The sequence below is a fragment of the Coccinella septempunctata genome, chromosome 4 (genome assembly GCF_907165205.1).
Source record: "Coccinella septempunctata chromosome 4, icCocSept1.1, whole genome shotgun sequence".
In the NCBI taxonomy this organism is placed as follows: Eukaryota; Metazoa; Arthropoda; class Insecta; order Coleoptera; family Coccinellidae; genus Coccinella; species Coccinella septempunctata.
Window position 1 is genome coordinate 9157879 of NC_058192.1, and position 22774 is coordinate 9180652.

The 22774-nt window shown below is 33.0% G+C and overlaps 7 protein-coding genes and 1 long non-coding RNA gene across 10 annotated transcripts; 4 read left to right on the plus strand and 4 right to left on the minus strand.

The window, feature by feature from the left end:
• Nucleotides 1–2869, minus strand: LOC123311910 (ras-related protein Rab-14). 2 transcript variants are annotated; one of them, XM_044896030.1, is made up of 4 exons: nt 2611–2869; nt 2103–2217; nt 1677–2040; nt 1–1396 (listed from the first exon to the last, which is right to left on the minus strand). In XM_044896030.1, the coding sequence occupies exons 2-4, from the start codon at nt 2206–2208 to the stop codon at nt 1219–1221; spliced, it is 648 nt and encodes a 215-aa protein (XP_044751965.1). In that variant the 5' UTR covers nt 2209–2217; nt 2611–2869; the 3' UTR covers nt 1–1218. The 2 variants fall into 2 exon arrangements, with proteins under 2 accessions (XP_044751965.1, XP_044751967.1); XM_044896032.1 differs by lacking the exon at nt 2611–2869 and adding an exon at nt 2331–2557.
• Nucleotides 2870–3408: 539 nt separating this feature from the next.
• Nucleotides 3409–6196, minus strand: LOC123311908 (cyclin-Y-like protein 1). Its single transcript, XM_044896028.1, has 2 exons — nt 5193–6196; nt 3409–5010 (listed from the first exon to the last, which is right to left on the minus strand). The coding sequence occupies exons 1-2, from the start codon at nt 5818–5820 to the stop codon at nt 4622–4624; spliced, it is 1017 nt and encodes a 338-aa protein (XP_044751963.1). The 5' UTR covers nt 5821–6196; the 3' UTR covers nt 3409–4621.
• Nucleotides 6197–6669: 473 nt separating this feature from the next.
• On the minus strand, nt 6670–7718 carry LOC123311909 (proteasome subunit alpha type-7-1). Its single transcript, XM_044896029.1, has 3 exons — nt 7516–7718; nt 7140–7443; nt 6670–7082 (listed from the first exon to the last, which is right to left on the minus strand). The coding sequence occupies exons 1-3, from the start codon at nt 7615–7617 to the stop codon at nt 6739–6741; spliced, it is 750 nt and encodes a 249-aa protein (XP_044751964.1). The 5' UTR covers nt 7618–7718; the 3' UTR covers nt 6670–6738.
• Nucleotides 7719–7809: 91 nt separating this feature from the next.
• Nucleotides 7810–9125, plus strand: LOC123311911. The gene is made up of 2 exons (XR_006537556.1): nt 7810–8283; nt 8914–9125. It is a non-coding gene; the product is annotated as an uncharacterized LOC123311911 (long non-coding RNA).
• An 871-nt stretch (nt 9126–9996) lies between these two features.
• On the plus strand, nt 9997–16868 carry LOC123311906 (polycomb protein Asx). 2 transcript variants are annotated; one of them, XM_044896027.1, is made up of 3 exons: nt 9997–12578; nt 13262–14419; nt 14529–14666. In XM_044896027.1, exons 1-3 carry the CDS (start codon nt 10403–10405, stop codon nt 14534–14536), a joined length of 3342 nt encoding a protein of 1113 aa, XP_044751962.1. In that variant the 5' UTR covers nt 9997–10402; the 3' UTR covers nt 14537–14666. The 2 variants fall into 2 exon arrangements, with proteins under 2 accessions (XP_044751962.1, XP_044751961.1); XM_044896026.1 differs by having other exon boundaries at nt 10003–12578; nt 13262–14415; nt 14529–16868.
• A 687-nt stretch (nt 16869–17555) lies between these two features.
• LOC123311095 (dnaJ homolog subfamily A member 2-like) lies at nt 17556–19147 on the plus strand. The gene is made up of 3 exons (XM_044894870.1): nt 17556–17717; nt 17818–18388; nt 18452–19147. The coding sequence occupies exons 1-3, from the start codon at nt 17646–17648 to the stop codon at nt 19012–19014; spliced, it is 1206 nt and encodes a 401-aa protein (XP_044750805.1). The 5' UTR covers nt 17556–17645; the 3' UTR covers nt 19015–19147.
• A 576-nt stretch (nt 19148–19723) lies between these two features.
• Nucleotides 19724–21030, plus strand: LOC123311541 (tetratricopeptide repeat protein 19 homolog, mitochondrial-like). The gene is made up of 3 exons (XM_044895573.1): nt 19724–20285; nt 20339–20813; nt 20867–21030. The coding sequence occupies exons 1-3, from the start codon at nt 19809–19811 to the stop codon at nt 20947–20949; spliced, it is 1035 nt and encodes a 344-aa protein (XP_044751508.1). The 5' UTR covers nt 19724–19808; the 3' UTR covers nt 20950–21030.
• LOC123311540 (protein catecholamines up) lies at nt 20956–22433 on the minus strand. Its single transcript, XM_044895572.1, has one exon. The coding sequence runs from the start codon at nt 22313–22315 to the stop codon at nt 21164–21166; it is 1152 nt and encodes a 383-aa protein (XP_044751507.1). The 5' UTR covers nt 22316–22433; the 3' UTR covers nt 20956–21163.
• Nucleotides 22434–22774: the final 341 nt, after the last annotated feature.

The window sequence follows — 22774 nt, forward strand, 5'->3', positions numbered from 1 at the left end:
TTCAAATTAACACTATTTTATATTTGATTCAATAACAAATACATCACATAAAGAACCGAAATAATTACATAGAAATAATGTTTCGTAAATATTATAGTATATTTATGATATTAAAATGTTTCAGTTGATAGTTCAAAAAGCCGTTATCTCATTAATCATACAATTTACAAAAATAAAATCGATCTTTCCTATAATTGAATAATTTCTTCACAAAACATGTCACTTGTGAGATTTATTAAGATTCTGTTGTAACTATTACAAAAAAAAATGAGATATAATTTCAATCAAACAAAGCACCTTGCGATATTTACAAGAAAAAAAAATTTCTTTGGAATTATTTCAATGAAATTTTTTCTTCAAAACTGAAATAATTACCATCTCTAATAATAGCAGAGAGTCCTACAGCTATGACGAAATTAATCAAGAATACCCAAAAGTTAAAATTATAAATTACATCCATACATTTATATTCTTACTTTTTACAAACTGCTTGTCCCACAGAATACGAATGGCCCAGAAAATTGTTCATTACAGTTTAACATTTTTGAACCAAAATCCATATGGTTGACTTTTCATTTACAATCAACTATTTTTTTGCATTATGATTATATACTTATCAAAACCAATAGTTCCCTTTTCAATATAAATATCACGTTTCTATTCAAATAAAAGAGGCAGCTTGAGAAAAGCTTTCATGAAATAGGCTATTTGTTTAGCAATAAGAGAAGAGAATTTAATGCAGTTTAATATGAAAAGATATTGAAAATAAATTGAACAAAATTAATTTATAGATATATTATTTGAATACTGAACGATTAAGTGTATTCATTTCAAAATTTGTATCTTTTTTTGAGTAATGAAAAATTAGACTAGGTTCATTCATTTCGAAATATTTAGTTGGAGCCATTTTAGATGACAAAACCAAATTTCAAAAATTCCAGTAGGTTCAAATACATAAAGATTATGATATATGCAACACACTGCATAGTTCTTGAATTGTTCCAAACATTATGAAGAATCAGAAAGGTATGTATATAACACTAAATATTCAATTTGTGAGATTTCTAATACTAAAATATAGATTGATTTGAGTTGATCAGAAATACTCATTGATAGGTTATTTTAATACAGAATTCGTTCATAATATTCAACTATATAGAACAATGAAAATAATCAGTATTAAAATCAAACAGATAAAACAAGAGCTTAGCAGAATAACTAGCAAGAGCAATTATCTTTACTACCCTGACTATCGTTTGATAAATTGTTTCTACCAGGTGTCGATGGTTTGTGCTGAACACCAGATTCTGCTGCATTCAAGTCCAATCGTCCATCTTGGATGCTTTGGTAAATTTTTTTTGCAGTCTCTAGGAAGGCTTCTTCTACATTATCCCCCCTAAAAAATCATTTTGAGTCAGAACAATTACTTCTACTAAAAAAGCAGGAATGTGAATATTTATTTATTTATTTATTCATCTTCACTTTACATACACCAAAGGTTATTACATGCAAAGGTTTCCAACATTTCGCTGAATTCACAATCTAGAAATATAAGATTTAACAATATAACAACAACAAACATTTGAACAAATAAAAGACAACAAAAGCAGATGTATAAAGTAGCAAAATATCACATTAAATTATTCTGATCATGAAAAATTTAAATTTTGCCTTACGTTTTAGCACTAGCTTCAACGAACATCAAACCATTTTCCTCTGCAAATTTACTAGCTTCTTCATATGTTACATCTCTCTGTGCTTCCAAATCACATTTGTTACCAATAAGAAAGATAACAGTACTAGGGTTAGTCAAATTACGAGTATCTGTTAGCCAACTGCTTAAATGATTGTATGTAGAACGTCTTGTTATATCATAAACCATCAGTGCTCCTGCAGCTCCCCTGTAATATGACCTAGTAACAGCTCTGAAGCGTTCCTGTCCAGCAGTATCCCATATCTGCAGCTTTATTTTTTGTCCACAAACATCAATAATTCGGGTTCCAAACTCAACTCCAATTGTATGGGGACAATCAGCCATAACTATGATAAAAACAAGGACAATGTAGAATGTTGCAACAAGTAATAAAATTTTATTTACTCACATTTCTTTTCAGTGAATTGATGGAGAAGGCAAGATTTACCGACCCCCATATCTCCAATAATTATATACTTGAAGATATAGGAATAATTGTAAGGACCCCCAGACATGATGAAATACTAAAAACCAACAGATTTATATACAAATCTGAAATAATACCTTAACAAATATTAGCAGGTATTCACTATCAATTTAATTATGATTAACAAAGAAATCTGAAAAATATACCAACATAAAATTCTTCAAATTGTCTTTTGGTTTGAGTTTAAATTCTATCAATATGAATGTTAGGGAAGGAAATTTAAGAATGTTTAATCCCACATCAGCAAGAACAGCAAATTCTTAATTGGAACGTCGTACTTCTAAATTACAATATATAAACTGAAGTAAAAATGTATATGTTCATCATTATACGTCCTATGACAGCGAGTAGAATGTTAATTTCTGGATAAATCAGTGATTACATATCAATAACATTGATGATAAAAAGAGGGCGAGTAAATGACTCTTACCAAAAAATATACAATACCAGAAATCAACAACACAGCACTTTGACAACTGATATCTAGCGAGATAGTCGAGTAATAAATACTATGCTTGTACAGCCATATGAGTATTACGATACCCTTTAGAATTTTTCGTGAATTATTTCACAATTAAGAGGAAATAAGGGTATCAACCCAATATCTTTGTTGATCAGAGGAAAAATTTCAATCCCAAATTTCCAATTAAAATCGGACGGACAATGAATCAGACAAGAACACATAGAAAAAAGTGTAAAGCATAGAATAAACTTCTAAATGTAAACATTCTGCTCCTCCCTGCCTACTAAATTTTTAAACCGTGAAAAGACAGAGGCGTAACATTGGTAAGAATTTATGGGGGTACCCCCCATAGTACGAAGTTAAATTTGAGGAAAATGTTTAGAAACAAAATTGGAAGTAACCAAGATTTAGCTCTATATCTTATTATTTTATTAATATAAATCTAGTAGTAGCCCCTTGAATAAGAAGGGTATCTTCCATTTCCTTGAATTTCATTTTAAAGAATCGAAGCGCTAAAGATTACCTCAAAGTCCACTGCAACCAAAGTCGTGTAGTACAGCTCCCAAACAAGATCTGATAAAAACGATTACACTTTATATTCTTATTGTTCCTTAAAACTAACTTGGAACACATTAAAAGAGAAGATCGAGCTCAAGCTCATGAAAAATCACGAATATACAATAAGTATCTGAGACTTGATAATAATTGTACCAATTGAAGATTATATAATCCTTGCTTAGAGTCTTTATGAATAATACAAAAAGAATTCTTTCAAATTTTATTGCAAAAGCTTAAAAATCATATTTTTGGAATGATTCATCACTTATATAAAATTATAAAATGAATGGAGATATATATACAATTATGTTTTTCAATCTATTTCCAATCCTCTCTTTTTCTTTTCAAGATTAATGATGAAAATCTAGAAAATAATATTTTGAATATATGTCAGTATATTGACTAATGAATAGAAATATACTAATTATCACTGAAAACTAATGCATATGTGTTAACTAGTGCTTTATAATACCTAAAAATATGTCAGGAAATGCAGGACACAAAATAAATTATATGAAATCACTGAGAGGACAAGATTATTGCCTTCGATTATTGTAACAATAAAATAATCCAAAAGACTTTTGTTCCCAAGGAATATAATTTGAAATTTCCTCTTTTCCAAAGTGAATTTGGAAAATGAAAACAATTGAGTCATTATTGTATAGTAAAAAATTTTATGTGTAATTTTTCTTTGCTCGCTTTTATAGAGCATATGTTACACATGATGAGAATTAAAATGTTCTTCATGATACAGCAAAAAATAGAAAATTAGAAAAATTAAATAATCATATAATTTGTGCTCCATTATATAATATACATATCCTCTTAAAATATCTCATAGGTTTGATTTGTATATACCAAGGTATAGCAGCATGATAATAAATCTAAGGTTTAAACCTTGTTATGAAAAAAAAAGTGATAACATTTCCTGAAAACAAAGTGACTAGTACTTACAACCTTATCTGAGAAAGGAATAGAATATTGCACAATTCAAAAAAAAGTTATTATCCAAAATAACACATAATGATCCTTTCAATTGTGCCAAGATGCTCACATAAATATAAATTTTTTTATAATTTTTAAAATTTAGACAGTAAAACATTTTTTTGGAAATTAACAAAATTAATTCAATAAAAGTATTGAAAAAGGCGATAAAGATGAGATAATGCAATAGAGTTATGTTCACCATTAATTTTGCAATACTCTTTGTAAAGTAAGAACAAATTATAGCTACACATTCAGGAAATACTTTTGAAAATTTCAAACTATCAAAACTAACGAAGTATATATGTACTTTAATTACTTTTCTTACAATGTTGTGTTTCTGTAAATTTATTTAGGTCCATAGAAGTTATAGTTATTCTATAAATGTAAAAAAGAAGTTAAATTGACAGCACAGCTGAATTTACTACTCTATAGATCATGATAAAATAGCAACACTCCTTCGAGATGGTATACCACCATTGGATATATTATCCAAGCTCGACCATTTCTTTAGGCCATTCTTCAAAGCTTCTGCTGTGTATTTATCCTCCATTACTCTGGACATTGCTTCTAGCTTTTGAGCTCGGTCTTTACTCAAAGGTTCACTTGGGAATGTAAGGTCATTTGCTTCAGCAAGTGTACGAAGATCAAAATAGTATTTGGCATAGACACTAGATGGTACATTTATATTGAACTGTAAAAGCTCCAAAAATTGACGTTCTAATTCATTCATATCCTCAACTGTGATTTCTTTCAAGATTTGACAATAATCTACATTCCAAACTGCTTGATCATCCCATACTTTAGAAGCTAATAGAATTGCACCTAGGACAATAAATTAGTTCATTAGAAACATCTTTTACCAAATTCAAATATGAAGAGAATTGTGAGAGATCCATTGATGAAAAATGGATTGAATTTTAATGGTCCTCTGTACTATTTTTTTTTAAATAAACACGTTTAATCATTGCACACAGCCAAAGGCCATCGTTATGTAGAGAACTTACCTAAAACTATTCTTTTCCAATTAGATGGTTGTATATCAAGCTCAGCATAAGTTAATAACCTTTCTAAGTAAACCAATGTAATGATGGCACATTCTGCAGTAAGCTGAGCTGCATTGAATAGAACTCGAACAAACTTATATATCTGGCGATGTTCGGGATTATGCCTATCATAATCATCACTAACCCCATCTCTCGTCAATGGATGCAATTTTTCATCAAATATATCAATTGTCCGATCTGAATCTCTGTTTTTGATATGATAATAAATGGCAAACGCTACACATTTGACAGTATTCTTAAGATTAGGCTGTGAAACTGTGCTGTCATCTAAATATATAGTGGAACATGAGCTGCTTTTTTTGAGAGGTCTCAAGTCAGCAATTTGATGCTGACTTTTCCTTCTTATCATACCATTTTCTATTGCAGTTTTTGATCGCTCAATAAAAATTGTCTTTGCTGTAGGATCTTGAGAGGGATCTGCATCTCCATCATCAGTTTCACGTTCACTAATATGTTGTAAATTTGAAGCACTACTTTCTCCTTCTGTTAAAGTATGATCTATTGGAATGATTACCCTGTGACTAGCTTGGGGACTTGTATAAGAGCAACAACTTGTTTTATTCCCCATCCTAAATTCTTGACACAAGTAACTTAAGATGCATTATTGGTGATACAAAATCTAATCAGTATATAGACTCACATATATACAAGTTTTATTTCACTTTTTTGTTTGCATATTGATGATATAAATAACAAATATGAGCCATAAAATAAGCACCAAATTACAGCACACCCACTTCAATTTAAGCTTCGTACCGGCTATAATATACCATATAATTAAAATGCACAAAACTTCTCATATTTATCATAAAATTTCGCATGTCGGGTACAAAATATGCATTTATAGTTCATCTGCCTTACGAAGGGATTTGTAAACTTCTGAAAAATTTTTCGTATGCAAACAAAACTATTCAATATTTTACGATAAAAAAACAAACTTGACAGCTATTGACTTTGACATTTGAACTAAAAACATTATTCTTCTTTTTTTTTATCAAGCGGTTTCGTTTCGGATGACATATGAGAGTACTCTCCTCTCAGCTGCACCAGAGATATATATCTCTGAGCTGCACTTAAATTACAAATTTGCCAAGAAGATATCTCCTTGAAATTTGCAATCTGCAGTATCAGGAATATTCTATTTCTCTCCTTTCTATCAAATTAATATTATCAATTCTATGATATTCAGGTTAGCAAGTAATTATCATTATCACTATTAGTTAAAAACATGTTACTTCTTGATTAATGTTAAAAACAATTGTACTCTTTACCACTTAAATAACTTAGGAGGACATGAGAAAAATTTTTGTCGCAAAATTTATTTCCACTTCATTAAAAAATTCTAAGATGCAGTATTGCTGGTATTAGTTTTGAATTTAGGAATAGTTTGTTGAATCGAAAGGAACAAGTACTCATGTATTACAGACTTAATTTATTTTGTTAAAAATGAAACATTTGAAGAATCCTTATTTTACCCTAGACTTAATTATTTTTTTGCTTTCTTTTTTTCAGCCTCTTCTTCTTTTTCTTTTTCAATTTCAGTTACATATTTTTCAATAGTATTTCCATCCAACATTTGGAGAGGTTCCCCATGCTTCATAACAGCAATCTCTAGATTTTTCTGGCCCGATTGAACAACTTCTAATAAGGCACGGATAGCTAATTTAACTGTTCCTTTTTCTGTGGAAACTTCATCTGATGTGTAATATTTTTCGAGAAATTCCCTAACAGTTTTAGCTGACCTGCCTGTAGCATTTGCCTTCCATTCATAATAAATTCCTGAAGGTTCTGTTTGATACAAATGTGGAGTACCATCATAATCAAATCCACCTATGAAAATAGCATGTTAGAAAAAAGTTTCAAACAAACCCATGAACAATTTGATACCTATTAAACAAGAAATACCAAATGGACGTCTTCCATTACTTTGAGTATATTTTTGTTTAAGGCCAGCAATATATCTCGTGATATATTCCAAAGTAACTGGGTCTTCAACAGTGAGTTTGTGAGATTGGCATTCAATTTGTGCCCTGTTAATTAAAATTCGTGCATCAGCAGTTAAACCAGCAAAAGCCATCACTACATGATCGTCCAAGGAACAAATTTTTCTCACTGTTCTTTCTTCTTGAAGTTTTGCAACAGATTTTTTTTCTACTCCAAGAACAACAGCATTCGCACCACGGACACCAACCTGTTTAGAACAATGTTAGTTTTTCTATTCATATAAGCCCAGTCATAGTTGGATAAAGGTTAGTAAACTCACAGCGGTAGAACCTTTGCGTACGGCTTCTTGAGCATATTCAACTTGAAGCAAATGTCCATCTGGGGAAAAAACAGTGATTGCTCTATCGTATCTTGCGGACATGATTTCAAATGATGTACGAAATTTTCAGTCAACAAAACTCAAACCAACGAATTACTTGCAGATTTTCTACAATTGTTGATTGACACTGACAGAACAAGACTAGAGTCAAAAGTCAAATGATATGTTCGGACAGATTAATGACATTTTTCTTTATCATAAATGTATCCTTATTTTCATTTTGATTAACGAACCATAGACAAAGGAAGGAAAGACAAACAACTCTCATTGGTCGTTTAAAATGCTGATCGTGGCGCCCCGTTCGGCAGTAGACGGAACTAATTGTGTGAAATAGCGCTATAGTAGAAAAAGATGGAATATGTTTTCGCCATAACATAACCTAAATTCCAAATTTCCTTTTGTTTTCAGTTGTATTTTCAGATGAATCTAAAGTCATAAGTCAAGTTTTCGCCAATGTTTTCTAGTATTTTCAAATAATTTGTTGTGATTTTAATGCATACATGGGCTTATATCCTGCAGTGAATACATTTATTTTATCAACAAGTTTCATCAGATAAAAAGACAAACATGTTTCTTTGAGTTGGGGCACGGATTATATTGTAATATTTTGATTTGAATATGAATTTTGTGCAGCAATCTTGGAGTTTAGAAGTAGATAGGAGCTACTATATCTTCATTCCATTAGATCCTTTAGGTTTACGTGTAAGGGTAAGTATTAATTCTTAGTTCTTAGCACCTATTTTCATAATCGACCAGTATGGCATCATTAAAATTTCAGTTTTCACTCTGCATCCCAAATTGTTCGAACAAAAATTACACGGGGTCAAAAACGAACAAGCACTTTTTTTGATCTCCAAGTACAAAACATAGATGGGATAATGCAATCGAGTCAGTTATTCATTCCAATTGATTTTTTAATAAAAATAGTATGATTTAGGAGGACCATTTCAGTCTAAAAAATTAGACTAAAACAAGGCTTCTGCCTTTAGCTCTACCGGATTTTTAAATTTTTACACTGCATTCAAATCGATGGAGGTTTGAAATCATCTGGTGCTCGGTGGAGATTGAATTTTCCAAATCTAGACAATAATAGTTAGCCAAGTACTAATTCAACATGATCAAATTCACCAAATGCTTTTCCTCTTTGTGATGAAAAGGACAGAAATTTTGAATAAAATTTATATGAAGTGTAGGAACCAGTTGTCACACGGAGAAAAATTTTTGTTTGATATCAATAAGAGCAGCTGTCTGAATTGAAAATAATCCATTGAATAGTCCAAACATATATTGAAATTAGCTACATTAGCTTTGTATGAACGATTTTTCACTCTGTTTCAGGTTATGTGAATCAGATGGCTTATGCTGGAGTTCTGCCAATGAATCGAAGAATCCAATTCATTATGTACAGTCTTCAAATTGGACGTTCTTTTGTTCAATAATTTGGTAATATATACAGAAGAATATCTTATTTGACATAACTGAATTGTTTCATTTCCTCTTGTTGGAAAAATCAATATGTATTATAATGTGTAATAAAAAGTATATCATTATTTGTTGAGTATCATATCTGAAATCAAAGTTAACAAGAAGAAAACATCACTGAAGATTGATAATGAACTGTAATCAACATAACAGTTTATTATCAATTTTCAACTAAGCTTTTAATTCAAAGCCATATTTTGGCGATTAAGCGTCTTAATCGATGTCTTAAAGCGTCTTTAAGCGTGACGTCATTAATTTTGTTGTCGCAAAAATAGAATATCGCTGATGGTTGAGTCATCTGTCGTTGTCATTAGACAGCGAATCGAATTGTGAATTTTTCAATTTCTGTTCTTTGGCTATTATTTGAAAAATATTTATTTATTCTAAACATTGAACTAAAGAAAGCATTGAACTCTTTAGTTCAATGATTCTAAATGATAATGCAGAAACTGCATTATTGGCAATAAAAGCACTCTTCCCTAGTAGGAATTCAAATCAAATTCGATATAAGCAACATATTCCCCCTTCTTCTTTATATTACCTCTTTCCGCTTAAGACGACACAGACCAGAGACAAGATGACTCTATGACACAGGCGCTCTCCACAGACCGCCAGGTTCCGCTTAAAGCGTCTTAAAGACTGACGTCATGACTTATTCGCTCGAATAGCACCGCTTAAAGACGCTTCACGCGTCTTAATCGCGAAAATATGGCTATAATTATTCCGAATTATGATTTGAGGCGCCAAAACGGGAATTCAAAAAGAGCAATACGCCCCCTGGTGTCAATTTTAGTAACAAGTTAGTTGAGATCTACTGCCGATGGCGGCGCTTCAATCAGGCTTAATTTATTTTACCACTGAGTCGGCACTCTTTTCCTTCTTTCTCTATGTAACGAACTGATTCGAATTAATTTATCAGATTCTTATGTATTGAATTATCATCCTGAGTTACTAAGCGATATGGTAAATGACAACTTTAGGAACATATCTCTCAACTGGGGTTGATGGATGATTTTTTAATTTTTTTATTTTTATAAGCCATAGAAGTGGATGACGTAATTAATTATTCTTTCGGTGATCCAATAAACCAGTGCGAAATGGCGGACGCAATTATTATTTAAGAAAAGGGTTTTTGTGAATCTATTTTTCTTGTAAATGATAAATTGGTTCTTACATCGATGAATTAGTTTGGAAACAATTAAATTCACTGTAGTTGTGAAGTTCCGGGCATTCAGGGACAGTTAACATGGGATGAAATAAATCTACTTGCTTGAGGCTTTGTTGGTATTTCTTATTAAAATTGAATTTGAGTACTTTTCCAGTATTCTGGTCTATTAATTTCGTTATGGAAATAGACGTAACGGATGAAATAAATACTGAGAAGATCGGGATCTCTTCAAGTCAAGGAGAAATAGAAAATTCAACAAAAATAACTGTCAACAACACAACCACAGGATGTTATAGTGGAAACAAAGAACATGAAAATAATAATTTATTGAGTAGAAAAGGTTCCAAACATGCATTACGACAACAAGCTAAAAGAAGAAAGAAAAATACTACTATTGCATCTGGTAATGCTGCATCTGTACCCAGGATAATTGTAAAACCACTTCCTCCCCAGTCTACAGAGGAAGTTTCTGTCAATACAATAATGAATCCATCTGCACCTCAAGCTAAAACTATGAGAGAAGTTCTTGCTTCTATACCAGGTTTCAATATGAAACAACGAAAAAGAACTAATAAAAAGCTATCAACAGCAGCTCAGCTTGAACAAACCAAAGAAGGTCACATAGATTTAGAAACTCCAGATTCTATACTGGTGAATACAAACCTTCGGCTCTTATTAAATAAGGCTACATTTTCTGCATTACCTATGTTATATCAGCATAAACTAATCCAGTTATTACCCAGTGTTGATAGACATATGATTTCTAGCTCTACAGATCCGAACTCTCTTGAACTGAGTAACTCTGGTTTGAATAATGAATTTTTTGCTAGAGCATGCTTAGAATGGCAGGACAGATTGGCCGAAGGGGAATTTACACCTGAAAACCAACAAAAATTGAAACTGGAGGCAGATAAAGAACGAAGTAAATTAGATCCTTGGAAACTCAAGCATTTTGAACCAATATGGGGTGATAGGGGTCATTCTTGTGGGTCAGAATCATCAACTACTACAACCCAAAGTAGTGGAAGACCACCTCTCAAAACAACAATTAAGCTGAGACACTCAACTGTAAATAGTTCTAGAAGTAAATCAACAAATCCCCCTCCAATAAAACGATTAAGAACAGTTGGTGCAATGACAAGATCGTGTTTAAAAGAGATGGAAAATAGAACAGAACCTGCTACTCCCACAGAGACTGCAAAGTCGAATATACCTGGTTTATTACCAATTAAATCTCTCAAATCACAAACTGTAAATGAAGACTCAACTAGTGTTGTAGAAACATCGGAACTTTCCGAAAAGGAAGAGTTAAAAAATAGTGATAGTATAAGTATAGAAAAAGACAATTGTATAATTAATATTAGTGATACTATATTACAAAATAATGAAGAAACAATCATTATATGTAGAACAAATGAAGAGAGAAAACGCAGAAGATCAGTCAGTTCAGAGGGTGAAGAAGGAATGCATAAGCGATTAACACCTAGTCCACTTCACGTAGATATAGTAGAAAATGCTGTATATACAGAAGATAATATGTGCAATGATAACATGGATGACAGCATGGATGGCCAAGATAATAAGTTATCTGAAAATTCTGATCCTATTTCTGATCCCATTGAATTAGATGAATTGGATGAAAACAAAACCATTACTGAATATGAAGATAGCAATAGCAATAGTTCCAATGCTCAGGATGAAATATATCATTCTTCTACCCAAAACACTGAGATGGAACCACAAAACGAGAATGAAACTGTTGATTTGTCTGAATTGAATTGTGATATGAAAGATGATAATTGTTATACAGATGATTCTACCACTACAGATGGTAAAACGGAGGAAGAAATAGAGAACAGCCCTTTCGGAGACATCTCCGATGCAATTACTCCAAATGAATCTCAGAATGATTGTTCAGAACCTGTTGATCCTTTGCTCCTAACAAAAGCAGATGAAAGCTGTGAAAAACCAGATGATATAGATGGAGGTTCTTCGCAAGATATTCCTGATAATTTTCAGATACTACCCAATACCCTTATTCTTCAACAAGAATCCATCGTTCTAGAAAAAGGATCATGTTCAGAAATTTGTGAGTCAGTGAATTGTATGGAAGAGTCTGCTGAGAAGTTGGAAGCCAGTGTAGAAGAATCAGACCTTGTTATAGCCCAGCTCACTCAAACTACTTACAATGCTTCAACGAATATCGCAGATGAAGATGCAAATGAAGACCGATTTATAGATGCAGAAAATTATGTGTTGGAATCAGGCCAGATAACAGTCACTGAAAAAACCGATAAAGCTGAAACAGAAGTTGATATACAGGCTACACTTTTTGGGAACAATATTATTGCAGGTATGTTTTATTATTATTATTGAATTATCTTATGTTCTGATGGAATGTTAAGAAGATCTGTTATTCTGGTAGAATTCTTAACATTATCTGTTTGTTCAAAGATTATTCCCAATGGACAGAAAAAATTCTTACAATTCTATTTTATCATTTTGGTTCACGACCATTATGAATCCCCTACAAACAAATGTGTTGAAAACCCAATAATATTTCTTAATATTGGAAATGTTTTCCATCACTCTCCTGCAAAGGTTATTTATAATTCAATATTCCTATTAATCATTAAGAGAAATTTTATTCAATATTAGGAACCATATTTTGTACTTCAGTAACTTCAGTTCTTGATATTGTTCACTTACTTTCTCATTATATTCCTTCAAAAAATATTTTGAATCATTTTCAATAAGCTCGCAACTCAATCAATCTGATCGACTGACATAATGTACACTAGCTACTTTATTCATTGGCATATCTAATCTCTATGATGAACACTTATTGTTTAAAAATCTAAAGTAAATTCTTCAAGCACCTGCTATTGTTATTTTAAATGAAGTCTCACTCCTTGAAATTGTTTTGTTAATAGTCACACCTATGGTACTTGTGGATATTGAATTTCAAAACAAAATTTTTTACGCCAATTTATGATTCATTGCGCATGTTATAGTGTCTGCATCATATTATTCCAGATACCAGAGATTGTTGTTGGGGTCTCGTTGATTCAAGCAGTGAAAAATTGTTGGAAGTACCTCTCCAAGCCTTAGACACTGTAAATCAAGTTGTGCCATCTAGTATTATTCCTCAGGAGGCTGTTGAAGTAACAGAAAATGTGGAAGTTATTCCTATGAAAGAAGAATTGGAAGTGAGATTAGAACAAGGAAATTTCCCTGTTCCAAGTGACTGGCATTATGATGTCAAAATGGATTCTGAAACTGTAGCTGCTGCCCTTGAAATGGCAGACCCTGCAGATGCAACTCAAGAGAAACAGAAAAGGCCACATGGTTTTCCAGAATATTCAGGCAATAGGAACCAGGTTAAACTGGAGTTGGAAGTAACTTTAACTCCAGAAATCGTGAGTTCAGACAACTTGATCACAAGTACAGTGAATAATAGTTCCAGTGGCGTGAATTCCACAATAACTTCAGCAGTTAATAAAACTGTAACAACAGTTATACCTCCAACTACTGTTATTCCACCAACAACGATTGTCTGCTTGCCGTCTGTGGTGAGTTCGGCACCAGGTTTGAATTCTGCTGTGAACGAGGTTACGCAAAGTTCTACTTTACCAAGACCCGGTATGGTGCAGAGCTCCAGTGCTTTACCTTTCTTAGCCCTTAGTTCATCCCAACCTATACGAGCGGTGCCAACTCACAGTAAGGCAAAACCGAAAATATCATCTGGAGGAAACCGTAACAGAAGTAATAACAAACCTCCCCCAGGAGCAGTTAATCTTGAGAGGAGCTATCAGATATGTCAGGCAGTAATACAGAACAGTCCGAATCGGGATCAATTAAGGTGTCAGTTGAAACCACCACCGTCACTTCTTGCCGCAGCCGCCACTAACAATGCGAAAAAGGTCGAAAGCAATAAGCAAACGCAATACAGTTCTGTCACTTCATCGAGGGCCAATAAGACATTCACTCCACCCCTTGGGTCTTCAGGGAATTATCAAATCGTTCCAGGAAGTAATGGAGTGTCTACCATCGGGCAGAAATCCAGGGTCATGCCTTTTCAGCAGAGGCAACCTAGCCCACCAGTTGTGGTTCGTCATGTATTCACCTCGGGACAAAGGATCCCTGTCACCATGGCTGTTCTACCTCAAACTTCCAATCTGAGTCCTGAAGTAAGTGAGTATAATAGGTATATGTCTGTACCTGTTATTTTTCAATTTATTTCTTCTGCGAACTCAATTTCGAGAAGTGTATTAGATCTTTATTTTTTTTTTTTTAATTTCAGGTGGTTGATGCTCAAAACCATATGGGTAATGTTGGTCAATATATCCTTGTTCAAAGGGCCAGTTTAAACGATCCACACATACCCCGTTCCTCAAGCGCACCTCCATCTCACCCCCAAATCGGAAATACAATAAATACATCGAATAGTATACAGCAAATCGTTTCAATGACTTCGAGGGGGCGACCTGGTAGTGTCGATACGGAACATTCTCTCCAAGTGCAGCCGTCTAATGATTGCATTGTACAGAGTCCCAACCCAGGAACACAGGCGGTGACCAGAAGACATAGGGTGCCTCCGGGTATGGTTTACGGGGATGTGAGCCTGGATAATCCCCTTCATAACTACACAGTCATAGGAGACAACGTTTTGGCTGATCATCCAGCGGCCGCTATGCAGTCGCAGATGATCATGCAGAAGTCGAGGCCCAACGATAGTTCTTGTGGGTGCAGTCTCAAAGCTATGGTGGTGTGTAAAAAATGCGGGGCGTTTTGCCACGACGATTGTATAGGACCTAACAAGCTATGCCGTACTTGCTTTATTCGGTAGGTAGGTATATACTGAGCATGTCACATTTTGTACTGCAATTTTATTTGTTGGTGGTATTGTGGGGGCATTAAAGAAATGAATTTTCTTTGACGAAACACTTTGTTTCTTTTCGGGACAGTGGAGGTAATCAACAAAGAATGTTGAAGATACTGTCGTGTAAGTGCTGTATTATATAAATTTGTAAATAGCTCTTTCTAAAAAACAAGGCGAATCAAATGGCAGCTTATTTATACTGAATGAACATATTGTATAGCTTCGATGAATAATTCGCATCCATGGAGTTTGAAAAATTTTATTTGTTGGTTAAAAATTAATTGAACTTAAACTGGAGTTCTCTGCTGGATCTTTTTTTTCAGATTTAACTTTCCCTTTGATTCATATTCAAAATAGCTGATCTGGGGGTGTTTTGAATAATATCAATTTGATAAAATTCTAAACACAAATGTTGAAATACTTTTTTTTTTTCACTTCCATTTATCTGTGGTAAGTTGTGAAAGCTGCATGCAAACATCTGGAAGCAATATTTACAGACTACTGAGTCCATAAATTCATGAATTTTTGAATGATTGATGTAAGAGGAGATGAGTTTTCATGAGCCAGTATAGTTGAAAATATTTTTCTATATTTGAGGTTGAAGGTGGATTCCGTTTTGGTGTGTTGTAAGAAAGTGATACTATTACCAACAAATAAAATTCTACTACCAAAATCACTGTGTTATTATTTAGAAGAAACAAAGAAGACTTGTTGAAAGTGATCACTTAAGGGATTAGTTTTTACATTTATTTGTAGTATACATACAATACTCTCTAGTACTCTAGATGTTAGCACAAGAATTATTTATTTATTTTCTTAACTTTTTTCCATTACATATCATATTTGTTTATGAAATATCATTCTACTTTCATGGGAGTTATTGAAATCTCTGAGTAATAAAAATATGGAAAACGCAGCTTTTTCCGAAAATAATTATGAAAGAAAGGCATGAAGACTAGGTATATACTTATTTTACTTTCTTGAATGTAGAATTTTTTTCTGTGATATTATTTTGACCTAGTGATTAGAAATCCAAATTTGGACAGTTAACGAACACAGCAAAAGAAGTTTATGAAATTGCTACAATTTCTCTGCTTTCAAAAAATCATTAGAACTGTAACCTTTCTATTTATCTCTATACTATATTTTTATCCCGTTTTAACCAATGTTATGTGTTATATATATTTTTTAAGTTTTCTTAATATTTAATGTGAAGTGCCAAATATTTTGATTGAGGCTTTTGGAAAAAATAATTTGGAAGAAATGAAATTTATCTACCTAGAATTTCAAATGGAAAAGTAAAATGTTGTTTCATGAAAATATAATTTGGCATATTTATTATTTTCGAAAGTCTTCCAAATATTCAATGAAATTAAACTTCAGCAGAAGATCATAATCTTCTTGCACCTAAAATTTTCAATAAATACTACCTCAGATGTTTTGATGTAATATTTTGTCAAATTTTTGGTATACTCGGTGCAATAATTCTTGAACTTTTGTAATGACAGGATTCCTGAAAAATGTACGTTATTAAGGAATACACCTAGGGTTTTCCACAATTTGCTTAAAATGCTTTTCTTAGGTATTTTTAGGTCTTTAGAGTAAAATGTGTATAATGATTATTTTCGTAAATCTTATATAGTTTAAGATCTAATTTTATGTACAGTATCTTTTTACTTGTCACAAACACAATGGTTTCAAATGAATGTATATACATATACTGTCCTTTCCTGCTGATTTCAAATACATTACATTGTTTAATTTGCACCTTTTAATTTGAATTCGGCCGAAACGTTGTTGAGAAAATAGAACAAAAATAACGAATTCATAATTTCATTCCATAAATTCAATTAATTTGGTAATAAAGAAAAGTAGAAAGCAAGCAGAGTGTGAAGTACCGATGCTATACGTACCAGGGACTTAGTACTCAATGCTAAGCTAGTTTTGGTATATCTGACACTGGAGGCAAAAAAATATTATTATCTATCATTACAGTAAGGTAATTTTTGTCCGTTGTTTCCTTTCTTTAAAGTTCTAAAGTTACTTGTCTTTCAAGGACAATTATTTATGTTTAAAAATTCCATCTATTTCAAATGATATTAAGAAAAAAAAATATTGGACTAGCACTATCAGTTATGCGCTCACTTATTTATTATAAAAAATGCGTAATCTAGACATATACTTCGATGTCGTTTATTTTAAACTTGCTTGTACTTGAACGCGCAGGTATTCATTGCAAAAAATGGTGGATGCGATAAACATTTAAAAAATTTTATAACTTTTCTACACTTTAGCAGAAATTACAAATATATTAATACTTCGAGATCAAATAATTCAGCATTCCCTAGACATTGGCTGATATATGTTCTTCTGTTCAGATTTCTGAGAATAATCGTTTAGGAACATAGCTCTTATTTGTCTCTGGCTCCGAGGCGAATGCGCCAAATTCATCTGTCAACCTGTTCTTGTCTGTTCTTATTGATAAATAAAAGTCCATCTAAAATCTAGAATTCAGATAAAGAATTTTTTTTTCTTGATATGGAAGAGGACAACAAATTGTATGATATTTTAGGGGTGGAAAGAAATGCTTCTGAAAATGAAATAAAGAAGGTAAAAGTATTTATTACCAGGAATTTGCAGATGACTTCTTTATTGATGAGTTGGGTAACTTGAAAATTTTTATCGTTAATGGTGAGTTTGAATTTTGCAGCAATATCGAAGGCTTGCTAAGGAGTATCATCCAGATAAAAACCCCGAAGCCGGTGACAAATTTAAAGAAATATCATATGCATATGAAATTCTGTCCGATCCAAAGAAAAGGGCAACATATGATCAAGTTGGTCTCAAGGGAATGCAAGAAGGTGCTGCAGATGGTTTTGGAGGTGATGATCTCTACTCGCATCTCTTTGCGGGTGGATTATTTGGTGGATTTGGTCCATTTGGTTCCAGACGAAGAAACAAAGGAGAAGACACTGTACATCCTTTAAAAGTTAGCTTAGAAGATTTTTATAATGGGAAAACCGCCAAATTGCAACTGAGTAAAAATATAATATGTGCAGTTTGTAATGGAAAAGGAAGCAAAAGTGGCCAGGTTGGAAAATGTCGAACCTGTAATGGTATGGGAATGAAAAGAACTTATCATGAAATTGGTTCTGCCATTTCCCCATGTTATGAATGTAAGGGAACAGGAGAATATATTGATGAGAGTGATCAATGTGAAACTTGCAATGGAAAGAAAGTTTGCAATGAATGTAAAATTTTAGAGGTTCATGTAGAAAAAGGTAAGTAGCCATTTTTTTTTAAATTTTGAACTGATTTATCAATTTATTACTTGTTATTTCTAGGTATGAAAGAAAACCAAAAAATATTATTTCGAGGGGAAGGAGATCAGGTACCAGATATTGAACCAGGAGATGTTGTAATTGTTTTACAACAGAAACCACATGAAAAATTTCAGCGTAACGATGATAATTTACAAGTGAACCAAACAATATCCTTAACAGAAGCGCTTTGTGGTTTCACATTTGTCTTACGCCATTTGGATGGTAGAGATTTAGTTATAAGGCATCCTGCTGGAGAAGTGATCAAACCAGGTGACATGAAGATGATTGTTGGTGAAGGAATGCCACGTTATAAAGATCCTTTTGAAAAAGGGAATTTACATATTTGCTTCAGCATTAAATTTCCTGACAGTCACTTTACAACTGAAGAAAATCTAAAGTTACTAGAAACTATCTTTCCACCACGACCTGAATTTGTTATGCCTATTGGTGATAATGTTGAACAAGTTGACCTTCATGACTTCGAGCCAAATGATAAATCCAATGAAACCAAGCGAGGATGCAGTTATGCTAGTGACGATGAAGATGGAGCACATGGACCAGGAATTCAATGTGCCACTCAGTAGAAGAATTCTCTGATCAAGGCTTCCCCATTAAGAAATGGATGTTTTCATTTCAAATGAAATATCACCATTCAAAAACTCGAAATATAACCAAATTTGTAACTCGGAATGAATATAGTTACTTTTCAAATATTGACTCTGATTTTCTTTTCTATTCTTTAAAATTATTCTTCCACCTTCTCTGAGGATATACATTTATATATGTACAGAGTGGGGCACGAGAACATCCCACATTCCCTCTTTATGGACAATTTCGTGCATCGAAAACATATTGTTGATTCAAATCCGTTCAGTGACTCTAACAAGAGTGCTAGATACAGATAGTAGTTGGGTTGAGTTATGGAGGGTAGAAGGTAGAGCCCTCAATCAGGACAACCTCTGCCTCAAAGATTGAAGAATTGAGAATTTCTATATGTGCGCCATCTATGTTCAAGTCAGGAAAGCTCTATGTTAGTCAGTCAGATTTCTAATTGATTTGGGCAGCCACACTAGTTAGTTCCGCAAAGTTCCTCTAGGTGGATTCCAATCTTGTATAATACTTAAAACCGCACAGTGAACCGCATGGCGTCATCTAAAAAATTTTGTGGGACTAATTGGTATAACTGCCCAAATCAAAGAGAAATCTTAGTGATTGGCATAGAGCTTTTACGACTTGAACATAGGTAGCGCACTTACAGATATTTCTTATTTCAAATTCAATGCTTTTTTATGAATTTTTGACTCGTGATATCCATAGAAATACCTACATTAGACAACCTGAATCTCCTCAATCATATGAATATTTTTATTATTTGAGTATGTTGCGTTGTTTTCAAAAATTATTTATAGGCGTTCCTAAATATCAATACTTCAGAAATTGTGGTATCACAGCGAGTGCTACGAAAACGCACCTTAAACAGTTACCTAAATGCCTCAAAAAGATTGCGCTACCTTATCATGAAAATTCAACAGTAATTTTCAGAATATGGGGTATAAGTATCTTAACATGGCTCGGTTTCACGTCTGAAGATGAAGGAAAAGAGTCGGAATTAATAATGACATTAAAAAGAGCTGTGCTTTGTATGAAAAGAGAACAGTACAATACAGCAGAGCAATTATTACATATTGCATTGAAAATAGCACAGGAACAGCAAAATGAACAAGGAATTGTCTATTGTTTTGATCTGATGGCTAATTTAGCATTTGACCAGCAAATCCTTGATAAGGCAGAAAAGTTATTTGTGACGGTGCTACAAATTTTATTGAGCAAAGGTACAAAACAAGACGATCTCAAAGTAGGTTGAACATGGGTAAAAGAAGTAATATTACTCATCACTGAAATTTGTAGGTGATACATATTAGTCTTAAACTTGCTAGGATTGCTCAGTTGAGAGCTGACCTGGAGAAGGCTGAGTTGGGTTACGAGTGGTGTCTTGAAAAAATAAAAAACCAAAGAAATGATGATCTAGACACTGAAATACTTTCTGGTGTGATACAAGATTGGTACGCCCAATTTCTACTGGATAAGGGGGATAATCAAAAAGCCTTATTCTATCTCAAAGAAGCATATAGAGTATGTGAAAAAACAATGGGTGCAAATAATGAGAAATCCATGCTTCTTCTGAATGATCTAGGCATAACAAGCTTTAGAGCTGGAGATATAGCAAATGCTGAAATTTTTTTGAATGAAGGTATCAAAATTGGGCAAAAAGTTGATGATCAAACACATGTAGGTGTGTTACATGCAAATCTAGGACTTGTATTACTGCACAAAGGAATTGTCGAGAAAGCAAAAACATTGTGTAAAGAAGCTTGGAGTTTAGGTAATGAAGAACAAATTTTCCCTATATATAAATAACTTTCAGTGACGTTTCAGGTAAAAAGAATATGAATAATGAGACTATGGAGCAGGCAAATTATTGTTTTGAACAAATAAAGATGAATTTGGGGAATAAATAAGAATAATTCATATAAATTTTATATTTTAACAAATATTACTAATTACGATGTGATATAGTGATTAAATAATCTTACATTTTATTTTGCCTAAAAATTCAACATTGATAAGATTTCAGTTTTTTTCAATAAGTACAGTATTGAAGTAAACAATGAAGAATTCAAGTTTTCATTAATTACTTCCGATATTGAATCAAAAAATTCTATTGACTAATTTTTATTCAAAAATAGATATAATAACCATTAATCCTATACCAGCTAGCAACGCAAAAACTTGAAAAAGAGTCTGTAAAAAACTAGGTTTATCTTCATCTAAAAGTTCAGGAATCACAGACACAAGAGCAATGTAAATAAAGCCTCCAGCAGTGAAGGGTAAAATCCAAGAAGCTGCCATTGCTCCTTGACTATTTTGAGCTAACAATGAAATAGCAGTGCCACAGAGAGCCCCTAGGGCTGTTATTAATTGTAATAACATGGCATTTCTTCTTGACACACCAGATTGAAGCAAGATAGCAAAGTCTCCAATCTCATGAGGGACTTCATGAAGTAAAATGGTTATAGTTGTTACAATACCGATCGTGTTCCCTGCTAAGTACGATGAGCCTATTGCTAAACCATCTGTGAAATTATGGCTGAAATCGGCAGCCAAATTCAAATATCCAGCAACTTTGATTTCCTTATCTTCTGTTGAATCATTTGTTTCTTTGGAAGTGACAATTCCTGTTTTATTTTCTTTCTTGGTTTCTTCCTTTTTCTTTTTAATCTTACTCGGTTCTTTTTGTTGGGAGTGAGAGTGGCCATGGCCTCCTTTGAGTATTCTCATTGATTTTTCTATTATCAAAAATGTGACTATGCCTGAAAGAACCCATAAACCTACCGATAAATCATGAACATGACCATGTTCATTTTCATCATGGGTATGGTACTCGTGGCTATGATCATGTTTATGGTGTTCATGACTGTGATTGTGGTCTCCCGTTGCATGTGGAATTAAATGTAAAAATGCATCCCCCAATAATCCACCAGCAGCGAAGGCAAGCAAAACTTTCAGTAGCGGCTGCTGTTTTTTCGTATCATTCAATGGCACTAAAAATAAAATCAAAAACGGTGCTGCACTTATCAAAAGGGTTGATCCCATAGCATGTAACCACAGATTCTTCAAATCAAGGGTAGTATCCGTCTTTTTCGACTGGTGGAATTGTTGTTCCGATTCACGATATTTTTCATTGGCTGCCTTTGAATATTTAAATGATGCAGGTTCTTCATTGTGATGATGATCATGATGAACGTCGTGAGAGTGTCCGTGAGAACTGCACGAAGCGAATAGTAAAATGAATACGGCAAAAATTGATAACCTACGAGGTATCATTGTGCAAATATGATTTAAACTTAATTTTAATCAAAAATACTATAAATCCTCACAACATATTTATGTGATAAAAACAAAGCACCCGGCTGCCTTGCTCGTGCCAAAGTGTCAATCAAAGATTCCTATAATCTGTGGCAGATGGCAGAGACATCCAGCGACATCTATGTCATTATTGATTATAGATGTAGATCTCTACCCTCCATACATTGTAAAGATAACGCTATAAAAAGATATCTTTATCATAAAACGTAATACAGTTATCTGTATGGAAGTTAGACCCAGGAGTACTCATTTGAGTAACCCAAAGATATTACACTTCTAATATCTTTGGAGTATCCGCCCTACCTTCTCAAGTGACTACTCACGTACTCTAAGTGACGTTATCAAGCATATGCTGATAAAGTTGTTAGGTAAAATATTAGTTATAATTATGGAGGGTATATGGTATATTAGGGTATC

Bases quoted from the DNA above. Each gene is read 5' to 3' on its own strand.
- LOC123311908 (XM_044896028.1), bottom strand. From the start codon at position 5,820: ATGGGGAATAAAACAAGTTGTTGCTCTTATACAAGTCCCCAAGCTAGT. The intron at 5,011-5,192 runs GTAAGTTCTCTA...TTATTGTCCTAG, and splicing joins TTGGAAAAGAATAGTTTTAG to GTGCAATTCTATTAGCTTCT.
- LOC123311909 (XM_044896029.1), bottom strand. From the start codon at position 7,617: ATGTCCGCAAGATACGATAGAGCAATCACTGTTTTTTCCCCAGATGGA. The intron at 7,444-7,515 runs GTGAGTTTACTA...TGTTCTAAACAG, and splicing joins TACGCAAAGGTTCTACCGCT to GTTGGTGTCCGTGGTGCGAA. The intron at 7,083-7,139 runs GTATCAAATTGT...CTATTTTCATAG, and splicing joins TGGTATTTCTTGTTTAATAG to GTGGATTTGATTATGATGGT.
- LOC123311906 (XM_044896026.1), top strand. From the start codon at position 10,403: ATGGAAATAGACGTAACGGATGAAATAAATACTGAGAAGATCGGGATC. The intron at 12,579-13,261 runs GTATGTTTTATT...ATATTATTCCAG, and splicing joins TGGGAACAATATTATTGCAG to ATACCAGAGATTGTTGTTGG. The intron at 14,416-14,528 runs GTAAGTGAGTAT...TTTTAATTTCAG, and splicing joins CTTCCAATCTGAGTCCTGAA to GTGGTTGATGCTCAAAACCA.
- LOC123311095 (XM_044894870.1), top strand. From the start codon at position 17,646: ATGGAAGAGGACAACAAATTGTATGATATTTTAGGGGTGGAAAGAAAT. The intron at 17,718-17,817 runs GTAAAAGTATTT...TGAATTTTGCAG, and splicing joins CTGAAAATGAAATAAAGAAG to CAATATCGAAGGCTTGCTAA. The intron at 18,389-18,451 runs GTAAGTAGCCAT...TGTTATTTCTAG, and splicing joins AGAGGTTCATGTAGAAAAAG to GTATGAAAGAAAACCAAAAA.
- LOC123311910 (XM_044896030.1), bottom strand. From the start codon at position 2,208: ATGTCTGGGGGTCCTTACAATTATTCCTATATCTTCAAGTATATAATT. The intron at 2,041-2,102 runs GTGAGTAAATAA...TTTTTATCATAG, and splicing joins TCAATTCACTGAAAAGAAAT to TTATGGCTGATTGTCCCCAT. The intron at 1,397-1,676 runs GTAAGGCAAAAT...ATGATTTTTTAG, and splicing joins GTTGAAGCTAGTGCTAAAAC to GGGGGATAATGTAGAAGAAG.
- LOC123311540 (XM_044895572.1), bottom strand. From the start codon at position 22,315: ATGATACCTCGTAGGTTATCAATTTTTGCCGTATTCATTTTACTATTC.
- LOC123311541 (XM_044895573.1), top strand. From the start codon at position 19,809: ATGTTGCGTTGTTTTCAAAAATTATTTATAGGCGTTCCTAAATATCAA. The intron at 20,286-20,338 runs GTAGGTTGAACA...TGAAATTTGTAG, and splicing joins CAAAACAAGACGATCTCAAA to GTGATACATATTAGTCTTAA. The intron at 20,814-20,866 runs GTAATGAAGAAC...GTGACGTTTCAG, and splicing joins TAAAGAAGCTTGGAGTTTAG to GTAAAAAGAATATGAATAAT.